The sequence below is a fragment of the Nansenia antarctica genome, assembly GCF_963989245.1.
Source record: "Nansenia antarctica genome assembly, chromosome: 5".
Taxonomy (NCBI): domain Eukaryota; kingdom Metazoa; phylum Chordata; class Actinopteri; order Argentiniformes; family Microstomatidae; genus Nansenia; species Nansenia antarctica.
In genome coordinates, this window is record NC_137690.1 from 56,470,254 (window position 1) to 56,487,432 (window position 17,179).

The window sequence follows — 17,179 nt, forward strand, 5'->3', positions numbered from 1 at the left end:
AACTCTCTGGAACCGTCTTCCACTTGATATCAGACAGGCAGAATCAGTGGAAGTGTTTAAAAATAAGCTAAAGACCCACCTGTTTTGTGTTGTCTACATTAGGGCTGCACGATTAATCGATTTTAAATCGAAATCGCGATTTGAAATGATGCGATTAGCTAATCGCAAAGCCTGCGATTTGCCTGCGATTTTTTTTTTTTTTTTTTTTTTTTTTTTTTTTTTTTTTTTACCTTTATTTTACCAGGAAGTCACATTGAGATTAAAACCTCTTTTGGAAATTTGATCAGCACTCATGGAATGCCTCTTGTCCAATCAAATTACTTGGTCTCTTTATGACTTTGAACCCGGCGCTCTCAGAGCGAATTTAGGAACGCAGGCATAGGTTGTGTCACGACAGTCAGTCCAATTATTATGAGACTTTGGGCTAACGTAACGGAGACAATTAGACACCACATGGCTTACTGGACGTATGATAAACGTTAGTATGTTATAATTGCGACAGGTAAGTGTACAATTTCACTATACTAACTGTACCAGCCAAGTGCATGTCGGTGCTGTTAGTCCAGCCTTAAACTTAGCTTAGCTAACTTGTAGTCTTCGAGACGGTAGCTTAGCTTAGCTACTCATGCTAACCCGGCGTTAAAGTACAGACACAGAGTTGACAGTCTCAGCAACCTGCGGGTTGGTGTTTATATAGTATAGCAGGCTTATGGATACATGGAAGTTAACTGTTCTGTTGTCAAACATGAATGTGTCCTGTATGCATAACCTCATACCATTCGTTCATACCAGCCGGCTTTAAAGACGCAGAGGTTAGCCTAGCCTAGCCTTGGGCTGAAGTATGTCACAGATTCCTAAGTCAAGGTGACGTGTGTCTGTGCTCCATAGTCAGAGACCACCATTCTATCATTCATCAGTTCGACTGTTGACCGAGTCATCTAGATGTGGTCCTTTCAGTTATAGTCACAGTGTATCCCCAAATGATCATTTTAATAGCTGGATCATCTTAGAAAGTAGCCACCTGTCTAGATGAGATGAGGTTATCATATATACAATTCATATCTTTTAAGTTCTCATCCTTGCATTAGAATTAGAGCAGTTAATAGTTTGATGGTATCATGTGGTAATGCTCTCTGAAAATAGGTGATAGACAGATTCATCCAATCACCTGCCAAGTATTTTTTGAAAGTACCTGCCCTTTTCCAAACAGCTTCCAATTAAGCTTTCCTAGATGGTTGTGTGAAACAAACCACCTGAGTCAGGTTAGTAATGCTCCATCACATGTTTTAATCTGAAGCTTGATTTTAAAGCAACCCAACTTTAAAGCAACCCAATGTAAGTTTAGTTCTTTCACTCGTAGCTCGGGCTGTGGGGGTGCTAGAGGAGGGAGCCTCTAAGTCCCCTGAAGACGTACAAACAAACTGCACGTTGATACGACCTTCCTAGCCGGAGATATGGACACACTTAACAAAAACTCCCCTTTTTTTTTTTTTTTTTTTTTTTTTGCTATTTAAAAAAATAATAATCGCAAATTAATCGCAATCGCGATATCTGTCCAAATAATCGCAATTCGATTTTTTCCCCAAATCGTGCAGCCCTAGTCTACATGTCATAGGCTGTTCTTTGTGCTGTTGTAATTTATGTGTGTTTTTAAATTGAAATAGTTGTTTTTAAATTTGTTTAACATTTTTGTTTTTACCTATTATATTTGTGGTGCGAAATTGTGTTTTTAAAATTGAAATAGCTGTTTTTATATAGTCTAAAATGTGTTGTTTTTTACTTATTGTACTTGTAAAGCACTTTGACGGAAAGTGCTATATAAATAAAGTTATTATTATTATTATATTATTATTATTATTATTATTATTATTATTATTATTATAATTCTAAACAATACAAAGTCTGTGCATTGGTAATTGCCACTTCATTACCAAAGAGCTTGAGATGGAGACCTTCCCTGCATATCATTGAGTCTTACATCTATACTTGGTATTGAAGTTTCCACCCAGCTGACTTCAGCGATTTCCCCAGACAGCGCTGCCATGACATGTACCAAGCATCCGAGTGGAACATTTGACATTGGGCTGGCGGGATTAGAAAGGCCATACTATGACACGTTCTACAACTCACATTCTACGACTCCATGAACTCACATCTATTTAACCGGGTTGTGGACACAGAGGTTAGGATTCAGACATACTGACATGTCTTATCTCTAACGGCAAGTCAGTCAGAGGGATATACAAATTGCAGGACAGAAGACAAAAACAAAGTCTGGAAAGGTGAGAGGAGAAAGGATCTCTCCGTCGGAGGTGACACAGCCAGTGGATTGTCAGAGCACAGAGGCAGACGCGATGACATCGATGAGGTCAGAGGTCATCCTGTATGAAGTACAGTACACATAGTCCCCTGTAATAGGACATATCATACTGTGCTTTGTGCTATCAACAGGTGAACCCAGACAAAAATGAGTATATTCATATATGCATATATATAGTATACACAGTTTGCTGCAAGTACTTCACCATATGCTTTCCCATCCGTCACTGCAGTGAAACGAGCATCTAACCTAACCTGAGGGCCTCCAGATGCAGGATCCAGGTGCTGTCTCCTAGTGATCTGAATACCACCAACACAACAACAACAACAACATTCAGCCCACGCTATGGTGCCTACAGTATACCTGATGGACTACACAGAACTCCAGACCCCCACTGTTTTGAAAAGTGCACACTGAACATATGTGACAGGGTCGGGTGAAAAAGGCCACAAGTAGGGGAAAGTCATTTTTCTGTTTTTGACAGATTATGAAAGAACAGATTGTAAACTTTCAAATGATGTGTCATACATTGAAATCATAAAAACGACTTGAGGAAGATATGCATATTTGAATGTTGGTACACGTCAAATCAACATCTCGAGAGAAAATTTTCGCTTTTCGCTTTTCGCTGGCAAGCAGGTAATGGGCAGGTAATGGGTGGGTAATGGCTGGGTAATGGCTGGGAACAATAGCTGGTTAACTATTCTATACGACTGGTATGTTCTGCCTGTTTTTTTCCATCAAGATTGAGCCAGTGAAAGGATATGATGCTCCAGCGGATGCCCAGCTTGCTGTTAATCTGGCATCCTTGGGCATGGAGGCGCTCCTCCTCCAGCTGCTTGGCGTTGGTGAAGCGCACGGCCTCCTGGTCCGGCTGGGGAAGGCTCTCAAAGTCAAACTTGTCCACCTGGATCGCCATCCTATAGGGGAGAAGGGACAGGAGGTCAGACAGAACACACACACGAGAGGTACTTCTGGAACTACAGTGGACTGCAGCACTGCTGAGAGAATAGAAGTATTCAACGCAGGGGACTGTGGGACTGGTGTCTTGCTTTGTCGAAGCAGTTACCCGCTACAAACAGGAATATTTCATGGAAAGTACACGTGAATGAGGTCTAAACATTAACAACACGGGCAGATTTTGATCAGATCAAATTATTTGATCAGGGATTCTTAGAGTCGATTATATTTGGTTGACATTTTAATAACAGATAAAGAGTGTAAACAGCCTCCTTTCAAAACCTGATTATCTTCAGATAAAGGTGATAGAAAACAACTTTTCTGAGAGATGCTGAGAGTACTAAAAAAAGATAAGAAAGCCAGAAGGTGATAGGATGAATGCCCACCCACAACCTCTCTTTACTGAACATTCATTTTGTTCACCTTTCAAAATACTGTATGAAACCAAACAAAGTGGTGTGATTTAACACCAGTACAGTATGTGTGTCCATACTCCTCCCACAGTTAGATGCCCATAGGACAAACTAAGGGCTGCTTAGTTTCAGCCTGAATTGTATAGCCTCTAGCCTGAATTGTTAAAAGACATCACAGATGGCGAGCAACACTAGTCTAGAATGGACACATGCATTAACATCTTTCTATCAGGTGCTACAATAGATCAATGGGATGGATAATTTTAGACTGTGTTTGTGGAAAGTTCTTCAGTGAAATATTGCTTGCTTTTGACTAATGCCATCAATACTTGGTTTGGCAAGCATCCTGTGGCCACTGATAAATTATGTATCTATTTAAAGCAAACACCCTTAGGCCTCCCATCTTGTGGTGTGTGTTTTTGCTACTTTCCCCTCCTTTATTTATTAACAGGAGCCAGTGAGAGTTAATTGCCTGAGGTTACAACAACAGTGTCACATCCGGGATTCAAAGGCTGGGCTTGAATGCTGTGCCTCACTCACTCACTAATCAAAATCAAACAAAATCCTGGACTAATTACCTCAGGCAACATTCATGCCTTGCATAGTCCAAGATAAAAGAATCAATTGGATGCAGCAGTACATTCACAACACAGTTTGAGAATGGAGCGAGTGAAAGAAGACAGACAGAGGGAGGAGAGTGAAAAAGGAGAGGAGAGGTGAGGCCTGCAGTCCCTGCATAGTGTGAGATGGAATCAGATTCACACATCTCCGCTGTTTTAGTAAACTCCTGCTGGTCTGCCAATGCCAATTAGAAGAGGACACCAATGGCAAGATGGCACACCCAGCATGCAACAAGAACGTCCGTACTGAGAGGTGGGAGCGGAAGCCAGCCAGCCAGCCAGCCCTGTCGCAGGTTTGGACCTGCTGTGGACAGAGAAGTGACTAAGGTGGTACCGCTGAAAAACTATTTTACCCATCAAGCCCTTTCAGAGTATGGGCCTGCAGCTATGTGGAGCTTGTGTGACCTACTCAAACAGATCAGTCGCACCATGGCAAAAGGAAGTGAAATCCTCCATAGAAAAATGACCATCTTATCCATTTATTCCATTCACTCTGTAGTTAGTGTTTGATATCTGAATTCCACCTGTTTATAGGGCAGAATCAGACTTCATCTTTGCATTGTGACCCATTTTTGTCTATTTTCAGCCCCTAGTTGGGGCCCCTAGTCTCAAACCCTAGTCTTAAACTCTAATCTAACATCCTGGATGGATGGAGTGACTTTTAAAACCTCAGTGTGTCGTTAACTGTGATGGGTGTGACATTAAATAACATGGCTTCATTGAAGAAGAATTGACTCCCACAACCGAGCGAGAGTGATAAGAGAGTTGTGGGGAGAGCACTCAAACCACAAGGTTAAGAGCCGTCCGCCAGAGGGCCACATTTTTATTACAACCTGACACCTTCAGAGCAATTGACGCTGTAACTATTGTGGCGCATCGGCCTTCTCATCTTCTCTGCAGGAGTGTAAACACAGACCTATTTTAACCATCTTGGGAATCCTGCACTTCAAGAGGGCAAAGAAATAGCCCAGTTCTTTTTTACTAGCTTTGTCAAGAGTAATAGACTTCTCTCCAGGTGTAAAACGGAGAGTCAGACACCATCAGAATCCTTTCTCACACAGGCAAATGGAATGGAGCAGTCCACTTTACACTCAAATCTCCCTTAGTGGTGATCTGGAAACCGGGAGTGTTCCATCGCTCTGAAGTAAGAAGATATTGTACGATTGACTTTCAATGGGGGCAACTAAGTGCAAATGACCAGGCTATAAGAGGCAATCTGGTGATGAGGTTTCTATAAAAAGCTGTTTGTGTGTCACACCCTCCACTTCCTTTACCCAAACTCACTGCTATGAGAGTAATCATAAATACTAACTGCAGTGATTTCTTTATGAATGTATTATAGAAAGGCTGCCACTTGTGGCACACTCGATCGATATCGTTACCTTCAAATAATGGCTTAAGTCATATTTTAAAATGTTGCTAAAAACAGAATAAACTGAACCAAATCTAGAATTTGATATTAAGGCAACAACATAATTTTCCTCAAAAGGGATTTTAAGAAGGTGACGATATATGAATCCAGTAGAGAGGCGTTGGAGGCTCCTTCAACAGTCACGGACCCAGTGTGTGCCCTATCAATACACATCTTGACCTGGAAGGACAACACAAAAGACACCATCAAGAAGGCACAACAGCGGCTATACATCCTGAGAGTCCTCAGGAAGGAACACAGCAAGCAGGAGATACTGGTGACCTTCTACCGCGGCGCAGTGAAGAGCATCCTCACCTACGGCATCTGCAACTGGTTCTCCAGCTGCACTACCGCGGAGAGAAATGCGCTACAGAGAGTCGTGAGAACAGCACAGAAGATCACCGGCGCCCCCCTCCCCTCTCTAGAAGAGCTGTACAACACACGCTGTCTCAGGAAGGCCTCCAAGATCTCCAGGGACCCAACCCACCCCGGGTACGAACACTTTACCCGGCTGCCCTCGAAAAGGCGGTTCAGGACCTTGGCCGCAAGGACAAACAGACTGAAGAACAGCTTCTACCACAGGGCCGTCCAGGCCCTGAACACAGCAAAGACCTAGGTTCTGGGCCCTGGACAGTCTGGACGGATTGATGGCAGCTGCTGGACTGAAAAAATCAGGTGTAGTGCTGAGGCACAAATATGTACTTTTCAAGCCTGCAAACTGCGACACTTTAAATAAATGTGCAATAACACTATTATGCAATATCACAACCCTAGTCGTCTATCTGTACAGTATAGTACAGTGGATAGTGTACATAGCCTTTATTTATGTAAACCAGCTCCTTCCCTTCTTGTGATTTTTTTAAAAGTGTTTTTTTTTCTTTCCTAACACCAGGGGAGCCACCCCTCCTAAATTTCGTTGTTTGGTACCTGTACTGTAGCAATGACAATAAAGACCATTCATTCATTCATTCATTCATTCATCTTCATCCAAATGGTAAATTACTGTACAAATACACAAATGGTTTATTGAACCAAGACAATGTCAAAAAGACAATATTTTTGAGGTTTCATAAACCTCATGGACCTAGTCGTGGGCTCAGATGTAGTTCCTGGAAGACTCTCATAGTGATGTGTTTTGTGTAAAAAATGCATTATAATAAGACTATTCCAGGAAGTGAATGTAAGTTTGCTATCAGGATATCTATGAGGCTCTGCAAAATAATGACATTTCAGGACCATGTCAGTGGTGGGCTGATTAGAAATATAAAAAAATATATATAAAAAAAAATTCTTGAGAAACATTCCGTAATACGGCATGTCCAGCTAATGGCAGAGACCAATGTCAGTCTTTAAGGAGTCTCTTTTTTTATTGGTTTATGACAAAAAAACACAACCTAAGAGACAATGCAATTATCATTTCACAGGCCTACACAACAAAGGAGAGGACAAATTAAGACAACAATTAAGACCTCTGAACAAAGACAAATGGAAAGCTTCTGCTTTTCCTGCACCACACACACGTTCACCTTTGAAGATTAGTGGCAATGGCTTTGTCACTGACTGAAGTCCCATCTTCAAAAGGACACATTGTGCCAGACATGTTTTTGTTTTAAGGACGTCAATAGTCCCTAAATATTAAAACACTGTGGTTTTAGAGATCTTTCACTAGTAATGGCCTACTACAAAAACAGTCCCAGTCCACACAGCCAGTACAGTACCTTTGTTTGCGATGGCCACAGTAATGTCATCAGTGAAGGCAATAAGGTGGCTTGAAATGTGTTAATTAACCATGCTAGTTTGATAAGACGAGTGGAAATTACTATGTAAACACAATAGATTCTAGATAAAAAGTAATAAAACAAAATCCCTACTGTAAAATAACTACTGTAGCACAATATAGAGCCGTTGCCAAACCAATAAAGACTCCTGTGCTGTAGCTACAATATACCTTCTCATTTGTAACACAATAGAGTGGGAAAAGCTGTTGCAGAGCAGGATAGGAGATGGTTAACAGTGTCCCTGCTCCACAACCACTGCCTTCTTCTCACATTGAATTGATTGTAGCGTCTTCCAGGGATTAAGCCCTATCAGGAGGCTAATCTAGTCTACTACCCAACTTTTAATAACGGAGCAAGGCTGCTGTGGAGGGTCTGCAGGCCTAATCCCCAGCCCATTTCACCTCCCTCCACCCCCCCAGGAGATAACAGCCAGGCTGGCCTCTCTGGTGCTCTGACTGACGGAGGAGAGGAGATGGGAGATAGGACGCACCCTCTTCACCCTACTCTCCATGCATGATGGGAGTACAGCGAATTCCCTCAGACTTGATTCAAATAACAGAATCATTGAGGGTATAGAAAAACAGAAACATACAAGCACACGTTCATGCCCATGCGAACAGATGGATTGATACATTGTTGTCAAGCATCTGTGGAAAAAATAAGGCAGACACTTTGTTGTGACCAGTACAGAGAACAGTGTCAAAGGAAATTTGACAGAATGCTTAAATAAATCCAACCACAGATATAATTGTTTCTTCTGATCTGAACTACATGTGTTTATTTAAGGGGCAATCTGGGATTCAAAACAACAACAACAACAACAACAACAACGTTTTTGGGTAAGTAGCTATGGGATGGGGCTGGAGAAATCTAAGCTCTCTCAAATGAATAGACAGGGATATGGTTGCAATGACTGATCATCCATGAGATCAAAATGATAGTTTTAACCATGTTTTAAAGCTGTACAGTGTTTGTTTAGAGTTACATTGTTTAAAAACAATGGAATAAAATAAGCCTATATTTTGTCTCCTGATCTGTTCTGAACAGTTGAACTAAGTTCATAAAACATTTATAAGTTATAATCTTCAATAATCAGTGGTAGGGATGCCACGAAATGAAAATTATTGCGAAGCCGAAACCGAACTTAAGGAAACACTTAGCCGAATACCTAATACCGGGTGCATACTGGCAGTTTTTAATTTATTTAGCTAATTTTTGTACCATTGCATAAATTAAATAAATTTAGCTTTTTATTCATGCTTGTATGCTTATTCATGTAACATGATAATTATCACAATTATGAAATTGTATATACTTTATGTTACATAATATTTCCTAATTTCATGAAAGATGTAAAAATTGTGACAGCGGCTGGTGAAAGGGGGAACCAGTCACCAATCAAAATGATCTGACTTTTATTTTGAAAACGGAAATACATTTCAACATTACCGAAAATCACATCACACACTCGCTAGTCAAGCCAAAATACTGCAATGCATTGGATTCAGTGAGTAGTCCCCATTGCTACATTACATTGTTAGCAGGCTCACAAAACAAGCTGTGTTAGTTGACTAGCAAGTGTGTCATTGATTTTCAACAACACTGAGCTTGCGCTTTTATTTTGAAGTCGCGAAAACGAAAACGGAAGTCAATGTCGGAATGTCCCTCTCGTTGTCGTTCAGAGACATGTTTGCTGTAATCCGCTTGTTAAGTCTGACGTCAAAAGTGACGTTTAGCCATTTCCGAGTCGAAACCAGAAATTCCCCGCACCAGAATACCTGTGAACTACAGCGGTAGAATGACAGTTTAATCGTTTTTTAGACTCGGATCTATTCATACAACAAGGAACACAATACTTTCCCGTTTTCTCCATATTGTCAGGGTATTTGAGCCTCGGAAAAGCGCTATATAAATATAATTTATTATTATTATTATTTCAGCATTTCGAAGACAGCGCCTCAGCCAACGTTGGACCCGGAAACACGTCACGACTTAACAAGCGGATTGGCAGTAGGCAGTCATCACTCAATGCTTGTCTCATTCACAGAACAGAATGGGTTGCTTGCACTGTTTGATCGCGTCAACCAAAAAACATTTCATATTCGGTAAACATTCGGTCTTTTCACACCAAATGTTTTTTTTTGCTATTTTCGTCCGAATACATTTGGTGACCGAACTTTCGGTGCATCCCTAATCAGCGGCTATATCATTATATAATTCATTTAAATGTCCCAAAATGGATGTACCAATCCCAGATTGCCACTATGGGAGACAAAACCAAACACGAGCACTAACATTAGACATTGGTCTTGGAAATTGAGGAAAAGCTGCAATCTATACAGCTTTTGAGCTAATTACTGGTTGCCTGCAGTCATCTCGAACAGCACTCCGTATTTTATGGGTGTAATAATATCACCCTCAGACGAGGCTGTCGCTGTGAAATGACCTCTACCTAATTAAATGCTATGTTGCCTCAGACCAAAAGCACATGAAACCACATTAGAGTCCATTTCCACCATCCATTGAAAGGATGTGAATCATCTGATTGCAGTGGACATAGAAATACCTCTATTCCCATGGAAAGCAACACCAAAGGCATTTTATGTGTGGCATAAAAATATTTTGGGAATTTTCAGAGAGATGCATATCATAATCATATCATCAGCAAAACATGTGTCTCTTTTAGACACACACATGTTTATATTTACAAACCACCTCTATGCTTAGACTCGATTTTTAAAACACCACTGCAGAATTCTAAATCTAAAGCGACCAAGAAGAGAAAAGACGGAGAAAGAAAATGAAGAGGGAGAGAAATCAGGCAAATGGTGCTTTTATCAAAACATTTTTCCTCCTACTTGAACAGCCAGCGATTGTGTTATTTAAGCTGAGAGAGAAAAAGACGAACATAGTGGTTTGTATGTGTGTGTGTGGGGGGGGGGGCTGCTTGTGCACGAAGTGGGGCTATTTATAGCTCACGTGCCGAAGCTCATGGGCGGAGATGCGTGGCGGCTTGTGCAGAGGCAGGCGAGAGCAACAGGCTATTTTTAGACTGCTGACTCCCTGTAACCCTCGGTTACCAGCAGCAGCAGCAGCATCAGCAGCAGCAGCTCAGCTCCATCAACATGAGACTAGCTGATGAGCTGCTATAAAAACAAATCTATACAGGCAATTACAGTGTGGATATCCACAGCAAACACCTGTGTCTGGTCACACATTGATTAAGATGCTGCAGAAGACATTGCAGATTTTGATTGGACACAGATGACGTCGCTTTTGTTTTATCTCTACTCAAAAACAAACAGTACAGTATAAAAGCATATGCAAATGTGTTTGAATCATAAGCTATCTATTGAGCTGGAAGATAAACCATGAGATGATGCATCTCATCCGGGTGAACTAGTATATGGGGGTAAATGGGGTTAGAATAAGAGGCAGGCGAATGCAGTATGTTGCGTGTGTATCTCAAGTCACATGATTGAGTGATGAGAGAGGCTTAAGAGACTCCTCCCACTCTGATGTTATTTCGAACTGGTTGACTGTGGTAGATTTTTCAACAGTTCTATAAATGTGTGATTGAAACACACTCTGCAAACACGTGAGTGAGCAGACATCTTGGTGTTCTTGCACCTACTGTAAACACACTTATCCCCAAGAGAGGGGCTGTCATTGTCAAACCCAAAGTGTACAGTAAACATGTTGTCCCCCGCTAATGATGTAGCGCCCCTGCTTGTGTAAATTGGTGATTTGCGATTTGCGTTTATTTGAAGGCAGTCCACAGATCTGAGGTAGGCTAAAAAGTTACCGGTGCTTGTAGTGCCTTGAATGAATTTGATTCATTTTCGAGGATTTGATAGTATTATTTGAAAACAGTCAGCTCACTGAAAGGTCTGTTCTGAAAGGTTTGTACTCCCCTCTTTGCAACCTATTATGACATTTTTAATGATAACAACCTATCAATTTACCCGCACCATCACAAGATGAATCGGCGTCACATCGAAACTCTTAACAACAGATCTCTATGGCAAGACGCATTATTCACCCACTGTAGCCAGGGAGTAGCTGAAAGGACTGTATAATTTAGGAAGGGGCTGGCTATCTAACTAACTCTAAAGCTAAATAGGCAGTGTAGGAGGATACAGGCAGGGGGCGCCAGCAAACCGTTAGACTAGCAGTTACTATCGTTAGCATTAGCACGGAATTAGCATTAGCATGGAATTAGCATTAGCATGGAATTAGCATTAGCATTAGCCTTGTAATTAGCATTAGCATTAGCCTACAAACAACTAACACACGGTAACAGTATCACATATGAACAACACATTTATTTACATGACGGTTGTATACATCCCCATATATATACATTCCCTCCCGCCGGCCACACACACACTCAATCACTCACTCATAGTCTCTGGCCTGAACAGGCTTATAGTCCAGGGCTGTGGTGCGCGTTGAGGCCTGGTTGGATGGCATGTGCGTTGATGAAGTTCGCCGACGAAAGGGGGGGGTGACGTAGCAACGCGGAGGGAAAGGGCCGTCTTCGTGGTCCACAACGAGGTGAAGGGCCCAGGTCCGGTGGTCCGCGTCGAAGCTCCGCTGGAGTCAGTGTTTGGTCGCAGTCCGCTCGTGGAGGCGACGATTATGTCCAGCTGGCGTCTCGCTTGGTCCAACGTTGAACAGCCGGCTGCTGGCAAGGCGGTCCAACGGGAACACAACTAAACGGGCTACAGTGGTACACTCAATAATCGCTTTCCTGGCGTCTTCAGCTGCTGCACGGTGTGCGGGCTGCTGAATCCGCCATCTTAGATCGGCTTCTCGTTACTCTCTCTCGTTCTGCTTCTCTCTCGTTCTGCTTCGCATCACACACTGACTCGCGGACTACTTCCGTTTCTTATATATACACCACCGAACGTAGCATCCGGGTCACGGACACACCCCGGATATACTACGTCATCAAACATATGCATAAACATTACAAGAATAATACATACACTTCATAAAACGTACAGAAATAGTATAGAAAATAACAAAGAAATAACTGGGGCAAAATAGGGCTGGTTTGGGGAAACTAAAACTGGCACTAAACTGTGGGCCTTCACAACAGCCGCCCCATGAAACCCTCGGTTTCAGTTAACTAAGAAGGCACACTGGCTAGGCTGCTCTAGCAGCGTGAGGTAGGAGGTGATAGTGTCCTTGGTAATCTGAGGGAGCGCAATCAGGCGTGCCACAGGTCGGGTGTAAGTGCGACCACCAACGTCCACGATGGCCGTCCGCACCCTTCCATCCGGACCCGGCAGGACCTTGGTCACTCTGCCTGTCTGCCAGGCGGCGCGTGGAAGGGACTGGTCGATCACCAGTACCACGGCACCTTCGGACAAGTTGTCTCTCTCCCTCAGCAGAGTCTTCTGCTTCTCCTCCTTCTCCAGGGCGCGGATGTGCTCCTCGAAGCAGATCAGAGCGTCTTCCTTGTCCATGTTCTCCAGCTCCTCGTACTCAACGAAGGTGGGGTTGTCCAGCAGGTACTGCTGGGCCTCGGACCAGGTGGTGCTGTAGGTGACGTTGGCCATGTTGTCCAGAATGCTCTTCAGCGCCTCCCAGTTCCTCTTCCTGAGCTGCTTGGCTTGTTCCTTCTCCTTCTTAGCCTGGTAGGCCTTAAACGCTTGCTTCTTCTCACTCAGCTTGGGCAGGGCGCTGTAGCGTGGGTCGTTGATGATCATTCTCATGGTTTGCTCCCATGACGCGTTGGATGAACCACCATTCTCCTTCAGAAGCTCTTTGAAGGCCTGCTTGGCCTCCTCTTTTGGGTTCCACTTGTACGTTTTCTTCGCCAACTCCGGCCTTTCCTCCTTGGAGGCGTCTACAATACTGGCTGAGACTTTCATGGCTGACGTGTACTCGACGGAGTTGACGGGTGCGTCAATGCTGACCTCGGCCACGTGAGGGTGCATGGCCACCTGCAGGTGTTCCTCGGCAACAGCTGTTGCCGCCATGGCACGGTAGCGCCACCACCGGGACTCCTTAGTCTGGGAGTTGTAGTAGTAAGGCTTCCCATCCAGAGACTTATGCTCTGTCCACAGAGACTTCTTCTTTGGTTGGTCATCCTGTGGTGAACCATTTGTGGTACTAACTGTTCCAGGTGCACTGGCAGCAATAGATTCCACTCCAGGCGGTCCGGTTGGTTGGTTTGCTTCTTCGGTTCGGACATGGAGGGATGACGTAGCTCTCCCGTCTCTATCTCTCCCCTTGGTAGCGCCTTGGAGGGCCCACCCAAGCGCAGTCTTAACAGCCATCGGGCAGCCTCGTGGTCCTCTCAGCGGAGGACGGAGCGACACGATCAGTTCAGCGTTGTCCGAGCCGATGAGAAGGGTTGGCTCCGCTCCTTCTATCGGATGTAGGTCTACTCGCCGTAGGTGGGGATATCTTGCGCGTAACCTCTCCAGGGGGTAGTCGTAGCGGGAGAGCGCTAGCTGGTCGGCGGTGAAGACATTCTGAAGCCGATGTCTATCCGACGGCCGCCCCGCCGGGGAGATAGAGAAGTTGATTCTCGCCCCGGTGACCTCTTTAAGGTCGCGACGTATCGTGCGCAGAGTCAGCTTCTCCGCAGTCCCTTGGAGCCCCAACTGGCGCACTGCCCCCTGGAGAAGGATGGTCCGTTCCGACCCGTCGTCTAGAACGGCGTACGTGTCGTACACAGCGTTGTTGTGGTGAAGTCGGACCTTCACCACCTTCAGTAGAACCTTGGAGCCGCTGCTCTGTGGCGAGTCTAGGTAGTAGACAGGGGTTTCCTCTTCCGGTGCGCGACCGGACCTAGGGCTTCTGTTGCCCTCCGTGGACCTGGCGAGGGAGACCTCGTGTAGGATGTGGAGGTGGACCTCCTCACAGCGGTTGCACTTCCTCCTCAAGGTGCAGTTCTTCGCCAGATGGTCGCGCCCACAGTTCCAGCACCTCTTGTGCTCCTCGAGCCACCTCTGCTTGGCCTCGGTACTCAGGTTGTTGAAGTCACTGCACTCATTGAACCAGTGCTCGCTGGGGCAGTACGGACATGGCGGTGGACCTCTCCGTCCCTTTTGAGGGGGTTGAGAGTAATCCTTTCCCTCAGGTCGGGCTTTCCTCTCTCTCCGAGGCTCCTCCTCCGTGTGCAGCACTCCCACTGGGCGTCCTCTGTTCGAGCTCGGCCGGTCCCAGCGGTCTCCCTTCTCCCTCTCCTTCTTCGGCTCAGCGTAACCCATGGCGTCTACGTTGGTGTCATGCACTTCCTCCAGTAAGAACTCCGCGAAGGCAGCCATGCTCAGACCCAACTTCCCGGGGTTACGAACGCGCTGCTGTCGCCGGAACCTCTCCTGCCGGAAGCGTGGGATCTTGCGGAGCAGCCGCTCTACGTTGGAGGTGCTGTTGATCTCGCTGGCGCCAGCTGGGCCCTGCGTCTTCAGCATTCCAACCAAGGTGTGCACGCGGAGCGCGAAGTCATCCAGCGCCCGGTCATCCTTGATGGGGGCCTGCTGTTCGAGGGCTTGCAGTTCAGCAAGGGCGTGGTTCCAGGGACGACCGTAGCGGGCATCCAAGTCAGCGAGCGCTCTGGTGTAAGGTGTCGGTGCGGAGGCATGGGCCAGTACCATGTTGTGGGCTCTGGGGTTCCTCACATGCTGAAGGAGAATCGCATATTTGTAGGACTCTGAGCAGGAGTCGTCCAAGAGCGTGTCCAGGCAGATGCGTAGCTCCACATACTGGCTCCTGTCCTCGTCCTTGAAGAAGGGGAACTTGGGTCCCTCCACCTGGGGAAACATCCTGTAGTGGATGATCGGGGCTGGAGTGACGGTCTGGGTGTCCGGCCTGCATGCATTTTGGTGCACCGGAGGACCTAGGGGTGTGCTACGCTCTTGGGGAATGGCTCCCCTCCCGGGCAGCGACGCTGGCTCCCTCTGGGCCGCGTAGCGGTCGGGTCCCTGGTCCTCTTCTTTCCAGGTGGTCAGCTGGGCCTGTAGTTGGACAGTCATGGCGGGGGTCATGGAGCCATCGGCGGGGGGTTCAGGAGATGGCACTCGAGAGGGCCGTGCGGATGATGCTCTGGAGCTACGGGCCGACGGAGTTCTGCTGATGCACACGTCGCACATGGTCTGCATCATTTCCTCCATCTTCTCTGCGTGCAGTTGCTCTCTCGCCATCTGCCTCTCCGCCGCGCGTTCCGCCCCCTCCATCTGGAGGCGCTCGCGCTCGTACTGGATGCGTTCCCTCTCTAACGCCTCCTGGCGCTGTCTCTCCGCCGCACGTTCCGCTCCGTTCATCTGCCTCTCCGTCTGGAGGCGGTCGCGCTCCATCTGGAAGCGTTCACGTTCTAGCGCCTCCTGGCGCTGTCTCTCCGCCGCGCGTTCCGCTCCGTTCATCTGGAGGCGTTCGCGTTCTAGCGCCTCCTGGCGCTGGAGGCGTTCACGCTCGAACTGGAGTCGTTCCCGCTCTAACGCCGTCTCGGCCTGTTGGCGCTCCCGCTCTAACGCCATCTCGGCCTGTTGGCGCATACATTCGGACAGCGCGGCACTACTCCCTCTGGAGTGCAGGCTATCCGCCCCAGAGGCAGAACTGCCCACGGAAGCCCTGGACCGGTAGGAAGCCACTGAGCGGCAGGAGCTAGGTCTCGAGCGCGCCGTACTGGGAGGCAGATCGTTAAGGCTGAGGCCCTCCCTCTTCCGCCCGCAGGCGCTGTCGGACCGGGCCTCTCCTTCCTGTTCTTCCGTTTCCACGGCAAAACCCTGCGGTTCTGCCATCTCATCCTCAGGCTGGTGCTCTTTGAGGGCTGTCTCAGTGCTAGCCACCCGCGCGCCGGCGGACACCTCGGCCTCTCCGACCACTGTATCCCGTGGAGTGCGCTCCTCGCTACCACTCAGTGAGCTTTCGAGCTCAAGCTCATACTCCTGTAACCTCGGAGGCAACCGCGGGACTCTCTGTGGTCGTGGCTCTGGCTCAGGGGGCGGAGAAGGGGGGGTAACTGTCTGGTCTGGTTGGCTGCGCTCAGCCATGCTATCACTACACTACCTATCCGGCTCGAAGGACCAATTGTAGCCAGGGAGTAGCTGAAAGGACTGTATAATTTAGGAAGGGGCTGGCTATCTAACTAACTCTAAAGCTAAATAGGCAGTGTAGGAGGATACAGGCAGGGGGCGCCAGCAAACCGTTAGACTAGCAGTTACTATCGTTAGCATTAGCACGGAATTAGCATTAGCATGGAATTAGCATTAGCATGGAATTAGCATTAGCATTAGCCTTGTAATTAGCATTAGCATTAGCCTACAAACAACTAACACACGGTAACAGTATCACATATGAACAACACATTTATTTACATGACGGTTGTATACATCCCCATATATATACATTCCCTCCCGCCGGCCACACACACACTCAATCACTCACTCATAGTCTCTGGCCTGAACAGGCTTATAGTCCAGGGCTGTGGTGCGCGTTGAGGCCTGGTTGGATGGCATGTGCGTCGATGAAGTTCGCCGACGAAAGGGGGGGGTGACGTAGCAACGCGGAGGGAAAGGGCCGTCTTCGTGGTCCACAACGAGGTGAAGGGCCCAGGTCCGGTGGTCCGCGTCGAAGCTCCGCTGGAGTCAGTGTTTGGTCGCAGTCCGCTCGTGGAGGCGACGATTATGTCCAGCTGGCGTCTCGCTTGGTCCAACGTT

At 46.5% G+C, this 17,179-nt stretch overlaps 1 protein-coding gene across 1 annotated transcript in view; it reads right to left on the minus strand.

Annotated features, from left to right (window-relative positions):
- The window catches only part of trappc9 (trafficking protein particle complex subunit 9), a 203,413-nt gene that overhangs the window by 58,821 nt on the left and 127,413 nt on the right, over positions 1-17,179 (minus strand). The window contains exon 19 of the mRNA XM_080532446.1: positions 3,087-3,240. Within this exon, the coding sequence (XP_080388572.1) occupies positions 3,087-3,240 (154 nt within the window). The remainder of the gene's footprint in view (positions 1-3,086; positions 3,241-17,179) is intronic.